This window comes from Nelumbo lutea, chromosome 3 (assembly GCF_056320005.1).
Source record: "Nelumbo lutea isolate HS-2025 chromosome 3, American lotus-T2T, whole genome shotgun sequence".
Taxonomy (NCBI): Eukaryota; Viridiplantae; Streptophyta; class Magnoliopsida; order Proteales; family Nelumbonaceae; genus Nelumbo; species Nelumbo lutea.
In genome coordinates this window covers 50,794,673-50,815,794 of record NC_142686.1, presented here as the reverse complement: position 1 = coordinate 50,815,794, position 21,122 = coordinate 50,794,673, and the positions used below count along the sequence as shown (strand labels likewise).

Below are 21,122 nucleotides of genomic sequence, written 5' to 3'. Positions count from 1 at the left end.
TTGTCAGAAACCTCGGAAGGTTTTTTATATTTTACCCTAAATTTAAACAGATTAGTCCTTCAATCCTTCATCCAAATAATCCAAGATATGAATCTCACAAGGAAAGGCAAATCCTATTTAATGCTTACAGCCGAATAGACTACAGGAATGAAAATATCGGAAAAATATTGCGACTCCCCACCCTTACACTTTAATACCAAACCTCGACTCGTAAGTCACACACCAAGGATCAATCTTCAAATCTCAATTCTTAGAAAGTTACAAAAACGGGAATAAGACATTTCTAGTTCCCAAGCAAACCACTTTCAGTGGTGAGTGGCGGGTGGCAAGTAATTTGGTCCATCTTCACCGTCCTTTGGAAATACGGACCGCAATGGCTCAAAGATGCTGATACATGGTCCCATCAAATACTATCCTATCCCTTCAATTTACCGGTTATCCCTTGTTCTTTTAATCCAGCTTGATTTACACATGTTATCAGAACAGAGCAGAGGGATAAAATACGATTTTTAAAATTTTAAAATAACTAAGGTTATATCAACCTATACTTACGTCTATTTGATTTACAGTTCTTAAAATTTTGTTAGTAGAGCGCATGTTTAAGTCCGGTGGAATCAACCTATATTTGTCCATTTGGAAAAATGTAGGGAACTTATAAGTCAAGTTTTGAAAACTAGGGTAATACTTACTCCCATTTGTGTACTTGTGCAATTGAGCGTAACAAGTTTGAGCAAGTTTCAAAATATCGATATGCCCAATCTGCCGGTATGGGTATATCGGGCAAATCAATACAGCTTTTTAGTGTTTTTTATTTTTATTTTTTCACAACTGGTTCAGAGGAGCCGGTTTAGACCTCCTCCACACCCTGAACCAGTCAGACCCCCGATACACCCTGTAAAGAAGTTTCTGAAGGGGTCCCAGAACAATACGTATCAACTGATACGGACCAATACGTGTCAATACTTTGAACGAATTTGAGTAGGAAAATAAGAATAAATATCCTAATCTGTGAAAGAAAAAGGCCTAAGATTCTTGCTCCTCAGTTTGGAAAGAGTACAAATATAAATATGTACAGTGCAAATACATACAAAATAATACAAAATACAAGGTTTTGCACTCTTGCTCCTTCCAAACTGAGCCTAGTAACGAAACTAGCAATGGCAGTTTATCTCACAATTCCCAAAACCAAGTGGCCAAAATTCTACTAAGAGCTCCTTTCAGTTTGATTTAAGACCTGAAAATATTGAAGTACAATCTTAGTCTTAAAATTATGATACGAATTTTTCTTTTCTTTTTCCTAATTTTAAGGATACAGAAACCATCACAGAACCAAAATGTGTTTCTCTCGGTAGTGGAGTCAGGGCTTTGGCACCCAACTTGGTTATTGTGTTTCAGAATTCAGACCACGCGTGCACCTCTTTGATCGTCTTTGTTCAGATCTTCGACTTTTGTGAAATCAATCTTTGACTAGCAATCATGATGAGATCTGAGACTCAAATAGAGAAAAAATGCATGCAGGTGATTTGACCCCTTATCAAGGGAAAATATCAACGATTCAAATATGCTTCCCAACCATCCTTCCCAAACTTTTCTGCCTTTGTCAAGACATCATCCTTTGTGTCCTGTTGGTATTGGATTGTTCTGCATGCAATATCAGATGCCAAATTACACATAAAAAGATGCTCAAGTAATTAATCTTTCCGCAATATGGCTCATTAGAATTTTCCTTATACATAAGAAAAAAGGGGAGGAATAAATAGGCAACCTTGCTTGTAAATCAGCATCACCAACTCCCAACATTCTGACTGCCAGAAGACCTGCGTTTGTTGCGTTGTTTATTGCAACTGTTGCAACAGGTACACCTCTTGGCATCTGCATCATTGAAACCCCATGCAATAAGTGCCTTTTGGTTCTCAAAGTCAATCCCTAGGTATGGTTTCTCTTTCTCAAAAACATGGGAAGAGAACGATGGCTCGAAGTTGTGACACAAAAGAAAATGCTTTGAAGATATTAGGAAGAGTTAAAATGGTGAATAAAAACACAACAAAATTGAAAAGAAAAGAAACACGTTTTCATCAAATGATCTTGAGAAAAAGTACACACAAAAAAAAGTAGGTGGGTCAGAGAAGATGCCACGAAATGGAAAAATCCCAGGCAGAACAACTAATATATTCAATATTTGGGCTTCTTTTACCAAATTTGAATTAGATCGGTAGTAAGGATTGAGAAATGTCTATTCACCTTCAAATTTCTTTTGCATTCCTTAAATCTAAACACTTTAAAACAACACATAAGGTTTTCTTTCTTTTTCTTCCTAAATGGATTAATTGATCAAGCGTCTGTCTCAGATTCCAAAACGCCATGATTCTTGAGGGACACTGATATGTAACATTTTCTTCTTTCCCCTTCTCATTGACATAAATGAACAGCTAATATACATTAGCAATGCCATTTTTTCTGAAAATCATATTAAGAAATCAAGATAAACTTTACTTTTAGACCTTTTTCTATAATGCTAAATGGAATTATGGACTATTTTAATAGTTTTTTGGTGGTCCTTTTTTCATCTTGCCAAGTTGGATGCCTGGTTATGGGTCAGGTTTTGATTCTTGTGTCTATGTCCACGCAACACTGGCCAAACAAAGATTAAAAAAAGAAAAAAAGAGGGAGCCCTTTTACTACTACTACTACTACATGAGCAGACCTAGGTACTTAATGAAATGATGCCTGCAGACTGCATGCTAAGGGTTTAGCTTCCCTTGGCTGATAAAGAAAAACTACTAAGGCCCCAAAGCATCATTCTACAACCAACCTATGAACTATGATCTCCCAGAGAAGGTGCCAGTTCAAGTCCTTAAAGCACCAAAAATAGCTGTGCCCAGGTGGAACCACCCACCCCAATTGGAACAGGAAAAAACATCAAAATGTAACCTTCATGCTTAGAAGACAAAATCCCCTCGAGTTTATGAGAATTACCAACTGATGAAGAGTCAATCTCTTCTAGATGATTATGAAACCACACTTTAATGTAAGCCCATATAGATTTTTTTTTTTTCCGGTAAAGCATATAGTTCAGGATAAGGCTTATTTTATTTTAAGTTGAGTTGATCCAAATATATCACAAATATAGCACAAACAAGTGCCACGAAAATAGTAGTTGATGACTTGATGTATCTGCTTGTATTGCCCATGTCAAAAATACACCAACCCATGTATTTCATGGAGCTTTACAATAGCAATATACAGTTTAAGAGAGATGTGTATTGCTGTTTACAAAATGTTTCAGTATCAAAAAAAGAACTGTATGGGATACCCTGATAGCCATGAGCAGAAGGTGCCTTTTAGTATTCTTAGCACCTCATCTTCTGAACAATATTTGTTTTCAAAAATTTGATTGTTTAACTATATTGCCAAAGTAGGGCACCTCTTCATATTGAAAGCATAATGACATAATAAACAGTTCTTAAAACATAAAAGAAACTGAAATGCTGTTTGATAAGAACCATGTGATATCACATACAATCCAATTACTGGATGCTGTAAAAGTCATTGAACATCTAAAGAAATAGGAAAACCTACCCTTACCCCTACCGCAACCCCAGAATAGCTTGAATATAAAGAACTCTGAATTATTTTGTCTTTCTTGTCATACTTAATTAGTTAATTCAACATGTGCATATGGTTGCATCTAATTAGAAAAAGAAAAATTAGTTTCAATATCACCATTTCTATTTTAAAAAATAATTTCTAAACCAAATTCAATAACAAAGGAATGTCAATAATAATTCTGAAAACATCATCCTATGGTACCTGAACAATAGATAAGAGGGAGTCAAGTCCATCCAATGAAGAAGCACGCACGGGAACACCAATAACAGGTAAAGGAGTCAATGCTGCCACCATACCTAAAATAAGGATCCCGTTAATTTATATCTAAAATAAGCCCATGGAGAAAGAAAAGCACGTATTTATGTACTGGGAATTCTTCTCCACTAACCTGGCAAGTGTGCTGCACCACCTGCACCAGCAATGATAATCTGAATCCCTCGCTCCCGAGCAGATAATGCATAAGAGAACATCATTTCTGGAGTACGGTGTGCTGAAACTATTCTCACCTGCAAAGTTAAGTGCATAAAAATGGCAGCTATTGTTCAACCAATATAATCAACAGACAATGAAGCAATTTTTCAGAACTAAAATTATACTACAATAGAACCTAACCTCATGAGGTACACCAAAGTTACTCAAAATTCTTGCAGCATCCTTCATGATTGGGAGATCTGAATCAGAACCCATTATAATCCCAACACGTGGGCTGGCTAGACCTAGCAAATGAATGGATATGAGCAATCAATTCAATTCTTATACTGAAGACAAACTTACCATTACAGAATATAAATTGCAGATAACAATTGCCAGCATCATTTGTGCCCAACAAAAGCCAAGAAAAATGTTATTGCTATTAGCAGCAGGACCCATGGGTGAACTACGAAAATATGAAAACCATTAAAAGGGCCCCAGTGATAAGAACCAAGTATAAAAATTGAAACTAAAAGACACATCACAAACCAGGACACCATACACTTCATTAATTTCACTCCCCACCCCCCACCCCCGCCCCCGAAAAAAAAAAGGTTTCACCTAACACAGTGAAGAAAAACTATAACACCTTGCAGTAAAAATGTCAACGGCATCACATCATGCAGCAAACAAGACTATATAATTATCTGATAGTTCAAACCTTTCAAGAAAAGCCTACAACCTAACCAATGCTGAGATTTTATATACAGTAAGCTTAAATGTTAAAATTACACCAAAGCAATTGCTTCACATGAAACAATGAAACAAAAGAATTAAGGAAAAACACATTTGGGAAATTACCTGCAGTCTGAGCTTCCAAACTTTCTTGACTTAACATTGAATTTAGCCGTGCTTCCACCATGCCTAGAGAGGGTCCAACAATTGTAATATGGCCCATTTTCCGTTGCTTTCTCATTTCTACAACATTAAAACCATCTAGGCTATGAAAACCAAAAGGCAAAGGAATTGTTATATGCTAATTAGAATAAGTTCAGTCTCAACACTATCTAACCTGGTTTGTCATACCAATGAACAGTAGCGCCAGGAATAGTCAATGCCCTTCCAATCAGTTGATTAGCTAAATAGAACCCCCGCTCACCCTAGAGGAATATGATTTACATGGAATTGCAGCACCAGATCAGTTATTTTCTGCTATAACTTTGGTAACAAACCGCTGTATAAACAGTCCTTAACTTTTTTTTAATTCATTTTAAACCAGATACAGTTGAACCAATTATGAATACTTGGCTATGAATTAGCAGTTACAGAGAAAAGCAACTTAAAATGAAGAAATTAATCAGATGACAGATAATTAACTTAAAAAGTTTTGAATTTCCATTGGTCATCCAAGCTTTCAACTTCATTCTTGGCCAAAACTTTTTTATGCTATGTACTTTTATAATGAAGATATTTATACTCTACAGCATGTTGAGAACTCAACTAAAATAACAACCAATACGATAAAATAGAAAAATAAGAGCTTATAAAGTCCCACACTTAGGTAGGGTTTGGTTGCACTTTTCAGACTCCACCTTTGTTTGGTGTTGCATCTAAAATAGGGTCTGAAAACATTTTTCAGATCTGAAATTTTTAGACTGTGGCCAGTAAGTTAACGCGTTCAGATGCATTTCAGACGTGGCTAAAAGTCAAAACTACCCCTCTCTTTCTCTCTCGCTCTCTCTCTCTCTCACTCGCTCTCTCTCTCTCTCTCTCTCTCTCTCTCTCTCTCTCTCTCTCTCCCCCTCCACTATGTTCCCACCATCACCACCACCGCTGCAAGTTGCAGCAGCGGCTCTCTCTCTCCCCGTCTTCTCTCTCTCACTCACGCTCCCTCTCTCTCTCTCTCTCCCTCCCTCCCTCCCGTGTTCCCACCGCCACGGCGGCTCTCTCACCCCCTGTCTTCTCTCTCACTCTCGCTCCCGCTCGCTCTCTTTCTCTCCCTCCCGTGTTCCCACCACCACCACCGCCACCGCCGCTGCAAAACATGAACAATACAAAAAAACAGCAAGAACTAATTATCACAGCAATCTTCAAATTCTTAAAGCTTGAAAGCAAGTAACAATGATGAAACCCTAAGCTTTTTTTCAGATAAATCTCGAATTGGAATACAAAAATAAAAATAAAAATAAACTCCAATGATCGACCATGGGTAAAATCAAAAATCACGAATACCCCACGAAGATTTCAATTCCCTGAGTCGATTAGAAGCAGTAAAATAGAAACCCAAAATAATACGATCGGATTCAAGTGGTAGCTTAGGAAAAAGGGAAACGGAAACAAGAGATTTTTCAGTAGGAGCATGGAAATTACCATGGCAAAGGCGAACCATGAAGTTTCTCTCTCTCTCTCTCTCTCTCTCTCTCTCTCTCTCTCCTGTGTTTTCACCACATCCACTACCGCTACAACATGCAGCAACGGTGGTTGGGTGAGTAAAAATATTTATTTATAAATTATTTTTATTAATTATTTTAATATTTTTATTAAACATTAATTATTTTTTATTAAATTTACTTGTGTTATTTATTAAGTATTAATTATTTATTTAACTAGTAAATTTTAATTATTTCATTAATTTTTAAAAATTAGTTTAATTTTTATTTGTGTAAATTATTAATTATTTTAATATTTTTATAGTCATTATTTTTTTAATTTTAATCATTTCATTTATTAATTAGTAGTTATTAATTTATTATTTTTTATTTGTATTGTTTCAATATTATTTTGAGGTTGAAAAATATTTTTTATGAGATAATGCAAATTGAAGTCAACATTTTCAAATAGTATGTTCTAGGGGTAAAATAATAAAATCAGTAAATTTCAGATGGTAAATGGCTGATCCAATACAAACAAACTTATAGATTCAGATCCTCTAAAAAGTAGAAAAACATCTATGCCTCTTTTCAGATTTCAGACACTTTGAATATCTTTTTAACTTTTCAGATCTGAATTTTCAGATTTATCAAACGCCACCTTAGTAAATTCTGACACCAAACATAGCCCCAAATGAAGATCAAGGTGCACAATGGAAATCAAGATAAACCAATAGCAGTCCAGAACGATAGAGCTGATGCTTCTAGCTCAGTGTTTTAAAAGCGGAAGGCGCAAAAAGGCGCAAGGCACAAGGCGAGGCACATGCCTTTTTGAGGCAAGGCACACAATTAAAAAAAAAGCTAAAAAATTAAAAAATTAAAAAATAATGCCAAAAAATTCAAAAAAAATGCAAAAAATTCAAAAAATTATAAAACATTATGATAATAAAAATAAAAACTTAAATTTTAAAATAAATGTTTTAAAAAACCTATTATATAAAATTAAAATACATAAACATAATATGTAAAGCATATTCAAATGAGAATTTAAAAATGAAATCAAACATATAAAACATTTTCAAGCATATAAAACCCACAATCTCTTTTTTTTTTCTCAATTGCATCAAGTAGCTAATGTGACATTACATTCCTAATTCTACAAGCCACCTTTGTGCCATGCCCCTCAAGGCAAGCCCACCGGAGCTTCGAGAACCCCCTATTTGGTAATGTTGTGATGTGGACGTGTATTGGGAGCAGCAGCAATGATCCGGTGTTCTCATCCTATCCAATTCGGTAGCAACAGTCTTATCCATTCAGCAGATTAGATTAGACTATCTTGTTATTCTTATCTTATTAAGTTAGTAGATTAGATTATCTTATCTTATTAGATTAGGATTAAGAGAGATTATCTTATCTTATTAGATTAGGATTAAGAGAGACTTATCTTATCTTATCAAGATAGACTTGGAGGTCTCCCTATTCATCAAGGAATCTCCCTAAGAGCAGGACTCTTGTAATCTCCTATTTAAGGAGCCACTATTATTGAATAAAGGCATCCAAGAATTTCAGTCAAGAGAAGAGTTGAGGAGAGTTAGGGTGATCTCTTGGACAAATCACCCCTTAGGTCGCCACGATAGGGTCTACACGCAAAGGGAGGGGCAAGGGGTAGCTAGAGGTTCTCCCTGTGGAGCGACCTGTGACGAGATCCTATGCCCAGGCCTGTAACATGTTGCCCATTCATTCATCCTAATAAAATATCTTCTTAAAAGCAATTAGAACCATAAATCATTATTTTTTGTGTGGAAACTAAGAATTTAAGACCCTAACATGGACTTGTTTGGGCTGGCCTTGAGGGGCATGGCACATGAACTTGTTAATGTGACATATAACAAGTATCTTCAAATGTTATGTATATAGTCTTAATATATTTCATTTCGTTTCATTTTATGACTAAATTCTTACCAAGGCACCCACTTGGCACTTAACATATAGAATTTGTATACCACAATTGACATCTCTATTTGATCCATTAAACTTCATCTTCAACTAGATGTTATGTTTGATTTAGATCTTCATGATGTATTCTACTGGTTAATGTTGAAATACTTGCTTACCTAAGAATTATGATCCAGTCTTTTGCTCATGGTGAATCTTTCTAAAATAGACTGATGGCTAACTCAACTGAACTTGACCTTAATCTCAAGTCCCAACTATGTAGAGTTGGAAAAAACAACCTTGTCTAGTCATCATTTTTTTTGTTAATCTCTAACCACTTTATTTCCTGACTTCCTTGCACTTTTAGATCTTCCTACCTGCACCAAGAAGAAAACCTACTTGTGGAAGGAAACTGGGAGAGCATGCAACTCTTGTTAGGAATTACCAAGAGCTAGGACAACTATGAGATAGGCTTTGGGATATATCAGAGACAGACTTTTTCTTCAAGGTCAATTAAAGTAAAAAAAATAAAAAGAAAAATACTTAACCAGTAGTAGATGAGTAATTAGTGTTTGGAGGGTTGGTACTTCTAATAGTAGAATGCATATATTTTTGAAAGGCTGCACCTATAGGTTGCATGTTTGGTTGTGACGAGATGCAATTTAGTGTACTAAAACAGTAGTTTTCAGAGAGGACACACTTGGTCCTCAAGTGTTAGCTTTTGGCCTAGCTCATGCCTGAGGTGTGCCTGAATTTTTTTTTTCTTTTTTTTTATAGTAAAACAGAAATTTTATTGATAACAATAAGAAAAGCACACTTCTAATAATAGGTACTGACTTATGTTTACAACTCCACTATAAATGTTCAGAGGTGCAGCATTTTTCACCTTCAATGATTCTCCAAAAACTAGCTTCAAAATCTGTCTGCTTATCTCAGCAAATTCTTGTAAAATAAGCAACCAGCCCATTATCATCTTTCCTATATTAGCCATTCAACCTTCCTGAATCTGTCTTCAAACAATCTCCTGCTTCTCTCCTTCCATAAATCCCCAGCAAATTGCAAAAGGAATTTAGCTACGGCAGATTTCGGTCCCCTTACTTCCTTGAATCTTCAGCCACATGGAAAAAAAAAAGAAAAAAAAAAACTCTTATTAAGTATTAGGACGAGGGGTCCATTTGATAATGGCTGAAGTGGCTGAACTAAATGAGTCATTGCTTTTAGTGAATAAATATTTAAATAATAAAAATTCAAGGATATAGTAATCAAGCCAGTTCCAGCTTTCGCCATTAAGGAGTTCTATTCACTAAAAGACAAAACAATAAGTCATTCAGTTCAGCTATTTCATCTGTTATCAAACAGCCCCTGAAAATATTATAGAGATGAGTAGAACTGCCAAATGAAATCTGCCACCTTGCAAGATATGGGCAAATGTGTCAATTTTTCTTCTAGGCAGTGTGAATTCTGCTGCCTTTTATCCTTCTTTTTGCAAGTGCACATGCTGATTTCCTCCTTTCTTGTACTTTTATATTCTTTCAAACACGTCTTACCTTACATCTCTTGATCTTTTTTCTTAATTCAATTCTTTGAACTCCTTGCGGACAGCATGCCAGGAAGAAATGTTTCCTTTTATTTTTGCCAACAGATATGGAACTGAAGCTCTGGACTTATCAAAAACCCTAGCATTCTTCTCCTTCCATACACCAGAATACTGCCACTGGAATCAAAACCTGTAGAACTCTCCCTCAGCTCCTCAAGCCTTCCAAATGCCAACTCCAGTGAAAAAACTGAATGGAATGTGGAAACATCCAACCCATCTGAAAGTGTTCAAAACAGTCCATCATATCTCAGCTACATGTGAACAATGCAAAAGGATTTGGTTTGCAGTTTCCAAAACCTCTGAACAAAAAACAGTCCACCCAGTTCAGCATCATTCCCCTTCTCAGAAGTCTGTCCCATATTAATTCGTTAAAATACTCCTCTAAGGCTGCAGTCCATGCAAAAAAACTTAATTTTCGAGGGAGCACCTGAACACTGAATACTCTGGAGGAAACTCACAAACAACTCACAGACTCTGAACACAAGTTGTAGTTTTTTGGTGCTTGTGGCAGAAAAAGTAAGCAAGGATTTTTAAGAGTAAATAGCAGTTCTACAAACTATATTTCAGAAGGCACTGGGAACTTGTAATGGAAGCTGGGAGGGTGTTCTCAGCCATCTTGCACCTTTTATGGGACCCCCATGTTTTCTCTGTTTCATTTAAATAAAATTACCTTACCTTCTTAAAAAAAAAAAAACATGTTTTCATGGATAGATGTAGACAAATTGTTTAAAAATATAAATCATGATTCCTTTTTTATACATTGGAACCTTTTTGTAAAACAGGGGTTGGGGTTGAAGTGCAGCAGGGGTAGCTTTTGTAAGCCCTAGGTACAGCAACTTGTTGTACATGTTCTTTGTTATATTTAAATATAACACCATACTTTCTTTCAAAAAAAAAGATTTTACAGAAGAGCCCACTTTTTTCTCCCAAATCGGCTTCTCAAATAATGCTGCTCCACTTGAAGTCTGATCTCCCAAACTCTTTGAAGGATCTCCATCAACTGCTCTACCTCCCAGCCATTTAAATCCCTTCTAAAAATAGGGCAGCAACTGTAACATTTGCAGTTAAGTAAGAATCCTTAACCACCTACTCCCTGTTCTGTGCTAACATGAAGAGAGATGGAAAAAACGTCCATTAGAGGCTGCTGCCCATGCCAAAATCCCCCACAAGTAAACCCATTTCTAATCTTATCCTTACTCATCAGCATTTCCACAATATTAATTTTCTGGACAGGTTGCTTCATGGTTGCCTTGAAAGGGTTACTGAATTTTATTGTGTATTCAAAGCTTCATACAAAATGGCATCATAAGTAAATGGATTTTGGATTTATTTGATTTGATTTTTGATTGGAGAGTCATTGCTCTTATTCTATGCAAAAGAAAAGAAAAGAAAAAACTCTTTCCCCTTGTATTTCTTTTTCTTATTTTTTGTCAGCAACAAAGATTTCATAACGTGATTAAATTAGATTATTTGATAGTTCAAAATCCATGATGGACTGCATTCCAGTTCCCATCATCTTATAATCCAGCCTGTATTACAAATTAGCCCAAAACAATTGCTCCCTATGAAGTATGAGCCTCTTGCTTTGATAGAGCATTGGCCAAACCATTAGCAATTTGTTTTACCCATCTGAAAATTGCTTCCATTTCATTTTCTAGGTTACCAATTTCCCATAGAGTTTGCATGCACATCCAAGTTGCAGAACTGTTGCATTTCATTCATGAAATGACTAATTATGAGTCCCCTTCCACCTCTATATGCTTCAGTCCAAGCTGTTTTCCTAACCTCATCCCTTGAGTGACATAATTTCATATTTTAGTGAGTCTCCATGACCAATCAGCCCTCAGTATATTGTCATAATCTCACCTTCTTCATCTAAAAGCATCCCCCACTTTTGAGGTCCAGTGTTACCCAAGGAGCTTCCATCAAAAGTCAGATTTACCTGTTGTGTGAAGGAGATTTCCATTCCATTAAACTTGCATCCTTTACACTATGATGGTTTCCATTCCATTATATTTCTTTTTCTTCTCTCTTGCTCTATCGCTCTATCCCTCCTATCGCTCCTGGCATAAAGAAAAACATTCTCTTATCAAAAAAAAGAAAAAAAATAATAATCCTCCAATCCTCTATCTCTAGAAAAAAAAACAGGATCTTCATCCCCTTCAACTTCTCTTTGTTTCTCTCACCCTAACCCTCTAGTTTCTGCAAGAAGGTGATGAAAGTTTATAATTCAATACCCGTAAAAAAAAGGTTTCATATTCAATAATGCTGAGGTCAGGTTCAGGATAGATCAGTCCCAAACCAATAAATAAATACACAATGCAGACCTTATAGGGTCTGTAATAACAGAACAAGACCAAGACCAAGACCCAGAACCAGAACCAGAACCAAACCAATTATTAATTGGTACCATTGGGTCTTACCTGATAAAACCCGACTACAATTGACAGCTCCAATTTTAACCTCTAATTTAACAATAAACCTGCTCATTTGTTAAATTGACACATTTGCATGGTGACCTGTTACAAGCTGAAGGATCTAGAAGAGCTAGGGGTATCCAAGAAGAGATAGGGCCCATACCTTAACAATGGATATGGCACTGAACAGACGGAACGGCAGAACAGGATTCATGTGGCCTACTCCAGTATAGTTGGGACAAGGCTTAATTGAGTTAAGTTGAATTGGTTCTGATCTTAACCAGTCCGAACAACCAAAGCCAATCAGGACATAATATCAAAACCTGGAACCAACCCACTCATAATCAGGATACATAGTGCAGACTCAGACCCTATATAATAGGATCAGTTTGTTTTAGTTCTGTTGGGTCCACCAGACCCATTGACAGCCCTAGGATTCGAGAAGCCATTTCTGGTTAGATTATTGAAGGAGAGTGAAGGAGAGAGGACAACATCCATATTAAAAAAGGGGGGCTTGTTGTATGTGTAAAATTTGGACTACTTGGTCACTGAACCTATGTGGTTACCAGAGATTTATTTACTTCTTTTCCTGAGGGGTCTCTATTCTAACAAGAGGATCTTTTATTTTCCAAATAAGGGGCCAGTTATTGTCAGAAATTTCTGTGGTAGAAACATAACTACCTACAAAACGTTAGGTAGACAAAGATCTTTCATAATGCCAAGATACAGAGGTTTAAAGTGTAATGCATAGATTACAGAGGTTTTGGCAATTTATCACATGATCAGATGTCCAAAGCTTTGATGCCAAGATACAGATAACGGACACGGATGCAGGAAATGAGGATACAATTCTCCATTTCCAAAAATCCCAAACACGTATACGGATATTGAAGCTAAATGCCACTTCATAAGAAAATTTATGAAGTGTTAATGTTATAGAGTACATGTACATCAAGAAGTGTCCATGCAGTATCTGGTCTATCCAATAAATATGTGTTCAACAATGGTCATGTACAGATATCTAAGGATCATAGGTCCAAACCATTCCAAGTCTATCCAATAAATAATGTTACAGAGTACATGTACATGCTAGGCACGCACATTAGCAAAAAGCGCAAAATTTTAAAAAGGCACACACCTGGGCTGAGGCGCAAGGTGCATCAAGTGCACCAGGCATGTGCCTTTTGAAAAGGGTGCACCTAGGACCTGGGCAAGGTGCATACCCCAAAATGTGCCTCACCTGTGCGCCTAGGCGCGCCTTCTAAATCTGAAGTTCAATGCCAGAATCATATTTCTGAAACAAAATCTGAAGTTCATAAAAAATATTCACCTCCTCTTCACCCAATAGGTTGTACATAATTGCAGCTGGCATTTTCATTGATGGATCACCGAGTGGAAGACCAACAACAGCACGCAAATGCTGCTCAAATTGTGAAGTGAAACATGATTCAATTGTGTGATGCCCACTATTGTGAGGTCTTGGAGCTACTTCATTTAGCAAAATCTGTAGAGAAGTGAATAAATGTCAATATGATTGCTTTCAATAGAATATGGTACAAAGGAGATTTCCTTAAGAGCCACATAAAGATCTATAAATGGCTAACCAAGGCATGCAGTAAGGGTTTTGTAAGTAGAAGACAACCTGACTGTCACTTGTCAAGAACAACTCAACTGCAAATACACCAGCACCTTCCAATGAACTAACAGCTTTTTGTGCTACTTCAGTAGCAAGGTTCCTGATCTTCCATGGCACATCAGCAGGGGCCTTAACTATGTGGCAAATGTTATCCCTGCAAAAGCACAAAACCACATATAGTTGCAATAGCACCCAAATTTTCTCCAATTCTTAAAACTGAAACAAACAAAATCTCACACTAACAAGCATATTATAACATTAAATTTAACCAAGATTTCTAGCTAAGCTGAAAACATAAACAATACTTCTAAACTATGAAAGCTGAATCTAATGCCTTACCTATGAATAGTCTCAACGACTGGATAGCAGGAAATGGAATTATCTCTTCCTCTTGCCACAATGACAGCCAGCTCCTAAATCAATTAAGAGACAAGGATTACATCAGTCACAATAACCCAGGAAAGTTTCACGCTCGTTTGAGGAAAAAAAATACCAAAAGTAGTCAATTTCCTGTCTTCTTGCTTTACTTGTACAACAGAGGATTACACAGCACCCCCCTGGGTCTTGTTTTCTCCTTAATAACCATGCTGAACATGATAGTATTCTATTTAAGCAGGAACATTATGTCAAATCAACAGTACCTCACAGAGTATTAATAATTGAGAGAGCACCATACATTGCAGGAAATCAAACAATTAGCAACAGAACTGATTGTTTCTGTTATTTGGGTACCTAGATCAGCAAACTATTTGGCTGAGTCACTTGCAAAACAAGGGATCAATAGGGAACAACTGCATAGGGGGATAACCAATGAAACTGCCTGTAAAAGCTGTATGCACAAGTGAAGGATGGTGTAAGATACTATGGAGGCTAGCCTGACAAAGAGGGTATATCTAATTGTACATTTCATTATTTTATCAGAAAATAAAGAAAAAAAAAAAAGAGATAGCACTTGAATGTGAGCCATGAGGAATTTTTTTGATCCTCTAACATCCCTCCCCAACCCACCCACCCCCAAAAATCCATCGCTTAGGAGATAACTAGGTGGGCACGTAGGCAACTAAGCACTCCTCTGTCACAGGTTAAGAGAGCTAATTTGTCCACCTACACCTAGCTCTGGTTAATCACTAGAGTGCCACATATCTGATAACAGAATTCGATTGAGTTCTATATCAGTCATAACCACCCCCCCCTGCCTTCATAAAGGCAGACTAACAATTCTAGAGAGAACCGATTTTCTTTTTTGGTTAATAAGTAGTTTCTGAATGAGATAAAGGTTTACAAATATAGCCCTTGTACAATAAAAAAACCTATATGGTGGGGCCTGGATCAAGAGCAAACAACAAATTCATCCAGAACAAGAAAAACATCTCTTCTTCTGATCACCCAAAACAGCAAAGCTGTTGCAATGCATAAGGCATTATTTACAGTTGCAACATACAAACCATCAAGCAATTTGTTGTGCAATCTAGACAACAGAATAGAACAATCCAGAGCTCCATAATGAAAATAGACTCATTCTGGATCTTAAGTCATACATGTAATAATTAATACAATAGATAGATATGAAACTGCATGCTAACTACTGGATACTAACCTTAACAAATGGTGCCCACTTCTCAACATACAAGCCTCGACCATAACCTCCAAGAGCTGCAATTAAAAGAGAATTTAGATTATCAGAGTGTATGAAGCTTCTTTCAAACCTAAAGTGGTAACTAGATAACAATTGATATTTAGCAATATACAATTGATGTCCTTATAGTTAGGGCTGGAAATGGTATCTATTTATCCAAATGTGGATTCAAATTTGATCCCGATAAGAGTGATCCAAGTTAGATCCACTTATAATTGGATCAACATGGATTCACCCCTATCTAATCCAATATAACCTATTTGATAAAAAGCAAATATTATATATATAATCCCATTCAATTCAATTTAAATGAATATTAATATATACTTAAAATTTATATTCTATCTATTTGTTAAGTTAGTTAGAAAATTTGAATGTTGTGATTTCACCAAAGAGTCTTTGGTTCATGTTTCTAATTTAATTATTAATGCTAGCCAATATCCAATTCCGATGGATAAGATCCAATCCAAATCTGAATATAAATGAATCGAATGTGGATCTACCTTATATTTGATTTGATCCAATCCATTTGCAGCCATGTCTCTAGTACTTCAAGTTAGATCAAGGAAGGCAGCACCAAACCACCAAGTTGTTAACAATCCTCTTTCTATTAACCAATCATATAGAAAAAAAGACTTTATTCTAGGGCAGCAACTTGGGCGGGCTTGGGTTGAGCATTTGCCAAAACTTCAATATGTGTGGGTGTAAATTCTTCAAGTTGAGTACCCTGTTAGACAGTCTATGCCCTTATCTCCAATTAGACTGATGTACATAAACATTTACTTGTAAATGAATAAAGTACATTATTGTTTCATGTTGATATTGGTATGTTTTCTATGTATTACCACTTAAATTGGACACTTATGAGACTCGTGTTAGTTTAGAATGTTCTCAACCATTAGATAGACATGGGAGTTAATCCTAACAAGGCTAACACTGTTGTGCTGCCAAACAGTTGGAGCAACTTTTCTCAAATGCTAGGGTTAGATCCCAAGCACATGTAGTGTGTGTTTGGAAGAAACACTGAACCCGGACCGGTTTCCAATTATGCCCTGGACCTTGGAGATAGATGGGCAAAACTGGAAAGTTACACATAACCCTAGACTTGATTATGGTACTACACTAAGTGTTGGACTGGGTTGTTTTTGATGTGCCAATCAATGAGATCCATCAAGGGTCAAATACCTAAGCATGTTGGGGCAATTTGGAAAATCACCTAAGTGGGTGATCATAGTAATAGGATCGGCTCCTTTGTCGGACCAAGTGAATATCAAGGTTTAAACTCTCTCTGATGGAAACCTAAAATATCAGCAGTGGATTTCAACTGTATTTGAAATCTGATTTTGCAAAATGTATTTATACATTATATATATTGTTATTTTATGAAAAAGGTTTTAATCCTGGGATCCATCTAAGCAGAGAGTGTGGCACTACACCTTGCAACCAGGGGAGAGGTCCTTCACTATCAGGCAATGTTTTGATCATTATGGGCCGAGAGGTCAAGTGTAAAAGACCACTACATGGTTGATTACCTTATGGGCTTTATCTCACTTAAGTCCATTATCCTAGGGTCTTCATAGGGGGGTTGAATCCAAGGATCTAGCTATAAATGTTGGGCCCAGACTGAGCCCATGCTGATTGGCTCAGGGGTTCATTGCTCTAAATAGTGAATTCGGCCTAGCCTCTTTCAGAGGTAGGGTCGGACCCTTATGGACCTGAGTGAGACCTTTGTGGGGTCCCACACCATACAATATCAGGCCTAAAGTGGCCATGCAACACCTAGGGTCATGAGCCTTTGAAGAAAATGGGCCAAAGGCCCAATATTAATAAGATTAATTAAGTCATCATGTGATTTGGGTCAAATATGTGATTGATATTGGGTATGAGCACTTATCCTCTCAAGAGGATAATGTTTAATTGTTAAAAGAGTCCAGCTCCAATTTAGATCTAGATAATCTCCTAATTAGATTAGAGGAGTGCTCCATTAAGAGATAAAAGGAGAAGAGGGCGAACAAGACTAGACTACCTCTCTTTCTTTTTCTCTCTTCTTCTCTTTTGTCTCCCAAGTAACCCTAGAACGACCGACCCTAGGCTTTCAAGAACTGATTTAAATCAGTTTTCTTCTTTGTTTTAGCAAGAAAAACATAGACAAATAGCATTGTTTAATTACCCTACTTAATCCAAGCAAGTTGGATAGAAAATTTGCTGAAATCAAGTGTTGCTGAATCGGTTCTCTATACACTACACCATCTTCAATTGGAGGCCAGTTTTAGGACTAAAATTGGGTGTGAACTACCTATCACCTCGGGAGTTGCAAATTCTTGTCTTCATATCAAGTATAATATCCCTTCTCCTTGGTTTCTCATAAACTCTTTTTCACTCTCTATGAGTCTCTTTTTCTCAGTAGGATAAATTCTCTCATTTTTTTCTTAAACTCTCTCCCTTGATTTCTCATAAACTCTTTTTCTCAATAGGATAAATTCCCTCGTATCAAAATACAAGAATAAAGCATACCATTGGATTGTTATTGCATTAATCAAAACCAATCCAAAAGTAGCAATAGCTTTTGATTTGAATTGAATCCACTTTGATTAGCTTATTGGGCATCCATCCAAACCCAAATTAATCAAACTGAATCCAGATTAGATTGGAACAAAATCAATACTAGTCAGTTTTCATAAATAGGCATTTTCCAGTAGGAATTTTAAAATGTTTGATGGCACAAAACATGACTATAAAGTTGAAGCTTTTTTTTTAAAAAAAAAACAAAAAGTTAGAAGCTTTTCTTTCTCGAATAATAATGTTCACTCCCACAGGCCACATCAGTCTATAACACACATTTTATTGAAGTTTTGCCAAAACTATATTAGCTATCAAATCTGTCAAACTTGTATTTTAGGAACTAGTTTAATGGCAGGGGAAGGATAGATTAATAGATAGAGAGCAAAGAGAGTGGTAGTCTGCACATGAAGCCAAGACAAGTATCAGTATTATATAAATAAAGATAAGGGTAAATTACTTCAACCACCCCGGGGTTTCGATCAAATACCAAGACCTCCCTTCAGGTTTACCTAGTAGCTCATACCCCCTTTGACCATGCAACTGCATGGAGTTTGTTAACAGGAGGCAGAATCAAGATGGGAATGGCTACTTTATTAAAATATTCTCAATAATTTTTTTTGAAGAATCAAAAGAAATTTTATTAAAGAGAAAAAAGATTACAGTAGAAGGTGATAAGACATCACCTAGATCAAGAAGGATCCATGGGAAATCCAAACAGGCCTAAGAAAACTGCACCTCACAAGCAAAACAAAACCCAAACAGAGTCCATAAAAAAGAAACCCTATACAAGACCCCATTAAAGTAGAAACCACCACCCAACTCTAAACAAAAGCAGAACCTACCTAGCTGCCAACATCAGTCTTCATCTGTAAACTCATCCTCTTGATTTGTGAATTCCTCATCCCAGACCTTGCTCCCTTTCAACTGTGCTTTGGTCTTCAATTTCTCTTTCTCTTTTTTTCTTTCAAATTCTTTAAAAGCCCGCCTAGCAAATTCCTCACTAATATTTTATTTTTCGGGGCAAGTCTGTAACTTTTTCTGGTTTTTTCTTGCTTCACTGTAATGTCTAGGCGAGGCTGCACCTTGCACCTCTCCAAAGGATGCTTGTAACAGCTTATATTCTCTGATTAATGAAATATAATGCAATTATCAAAAATAAAATAAAATAAAATATTAGCCTTACCTCTAAAATATACAGTTTTATTATCATCTTAAATTTAACCTTTTTAAAAATTTGCAATCTCACCTTAGCATTATGTCAGAAAAAATGTCCCTTCAACAAGCATGAATGAGGGCTATGCACAGGAAGGTGCCAGAAAATGGTATGATGGACTTTTAAGAAACTTTGAATGTCCTGTGAACACTTTTCATCATTAAAACTGGCAGCCTTTTGGTGGAGGGGTGGAATAACTTAACCCAAACTACAAGGGGTTAATAAGTTAAGGTATTTTTGGGACCATGGCATTGCATTCCCATTTAGACTTCCATGCAAGCGCCATGCAAGTGTTTTGACTTTGCCATACTGAAATCATGTTTGGTTGGATGGATTCAAGTCCAAACGTTTGTACCACCATCGACATCAGATTATGTGCATGGGGATATTGGAACTTGGACTTTCACATACTGAAATCATGTTTGGTTAGGTACGTTCAAGTCCAAACATTTGTACTACCATCCACATTGGGATATGTGCATGGGGATGTTGGAACTTGGAGGGCATCTCTACTTCAGGTGTCTTAAGTGGTGCCTAGTGGTGTTTCTGTGTTTGAAATTACAATAAACAATTGTGCATTGAGTTATGTCCAAAACATCTTGTTAGACAGTGTATGCCCTTACCTCCAATCAAATTGATATACATTATGGCATTTATTGTAAATGAATAAAGTACATATTTGATTCATGTTATAATGGTGTGTTTCTGTGTAATACCCTTAAATTGGACACATAATGAGACTCGTGTCAGTTTAGAATGTTCACAGCCGGTGGGTCGATTTGGAGAGATCTATCCTGATAAGGTTGACACTGATGTGCCGCCAAGTTGGTTAGGGTGGCCTGTCTCAGCCGCCAGGGTGAGACCCGAGGTGCATGGAGTGTAGGTTTAACTTGAAACCTTGAACCAGACCAGAATTCCAATATTGCCCTGGGCCTTGGCGATAAGTGGGCAAAACTAGAATGTTACACCTGACCCCTAGACTCGATTATGATACTACACTAGGTGTCGGATTGAACTGTCTTTGATGTGACAATCAGTGAGATCCTTAGAGGGGGTCAAAACCTGGGTATGTTGGGATAGTCCGAGAATTCATCTGAGTGGGTGATCATAGTGACAGGATCAGCCCCTTTGTTGGACAAAGGTAATGATTGGGGATGCACTCTCTCTGATTAAAACCAAGACTGCTGGCAACCGATTTCAATTGTTGAAATTTGTTTTGCAAAATATATTTATATACAGATATACATATATATTACAGTTTCAAAATATTTGCAAAAGGTTTTAATTCTCGGGATCCATGTGAGTAGAGAGTGCAGCATTGTTCCTTGCAGCCGAGGGAGAGGTCTTCTCTTGTTGGGCAATGTTTGATCATTATGGGCTGAGAGGTTAAGTGTAAGGCCATTGAGGGTTATACCTGATGGGCTAATCTTGCATCTGCCCACAGTCCCTGGGTTTTTATAAGGTGGCTTGGCCCAGGGACCACTTAGTGTAAATGTTGGGCCCATTAGGAGTCCATGTGATGGGCTTCAAGGGGTTCACTGTCTTTTTAGTGAATTCGGCCAGGCCTTGTAATAGAGACTGGGTTGAACCCATGTGGCTGATGTGTAGATCAATGTTTGGGTCCCACGCCATACAAAGAAGCCCAACTGGGCAGCAGTTTGGAAGCATTCTAAGCACTTAAACTTATTGGGCCTAAAGCCCATTTCGAACTGGCCTAATTTGATTAGTTAAATAAGG

General features: G+C 36.8%; 1 protein-coding gene across 5 annotated transcripts in view; it reads right to left on the bottom strand.

The window, feature by feature from the left end:
• Nucleotides 1-1,009: 1,009 nt before the first annotated feature.
• LOC148864908 (phosphoribosylaminoimidazole carboxylase, putative / AIR carboxylase) overlaps nt 1,010-21,122 on the bottom strand; it is a 49,056-nt gene continuing 28,943 nt past the window's right edge. For all 5 annotated transcript variants that reach the window (XM_088980349.1, XM_088980351.1, XM_088980352.1 and 2 more), the window contains 11 exons: nt 15,572-15,627; nt 14,314-14,387; nt 13,981-14,128; nt 13,669-13,842; nt 5,093-5,180; nt 4,882-4,998; nt 4,222-4,325; nt 3,998-4,115; nt 3,811-3,905; nt 1,766-1,872; nt 1,010-1,641 (listed from right to left, as the gene is read on the bottom strand). In XM_088980349.1, the coding sequence (XP_088836475.1) occupies nt 1,548-1,641; nt 1,766-1,872; nt 3,811-3,905; nt 3,998-4,115; nt 4,222-4,325; nt 4,882-4,998; nt 5,093-5,180; nt 13,669-13,842; nt 13,981-14,128; nt 14,314-14,387; nt 15,572-15,627 (1,175 nt within the window). In that variant the 3' untranslated portion in view covers nt 1,010-1,547. The remainder of the gene's footprint in view (nt 1,642-1,765; nt 1,873-3,810; nt 3,906-3,997; nt 4,116-4,221; nt 4,326-4,881; nt 4,999-5,092; nt 5,181-13,668; nt 13,843-13,980; nt 14,129-14,313; nt 14,388-15,571; nt 15,628-21,122) is intronic.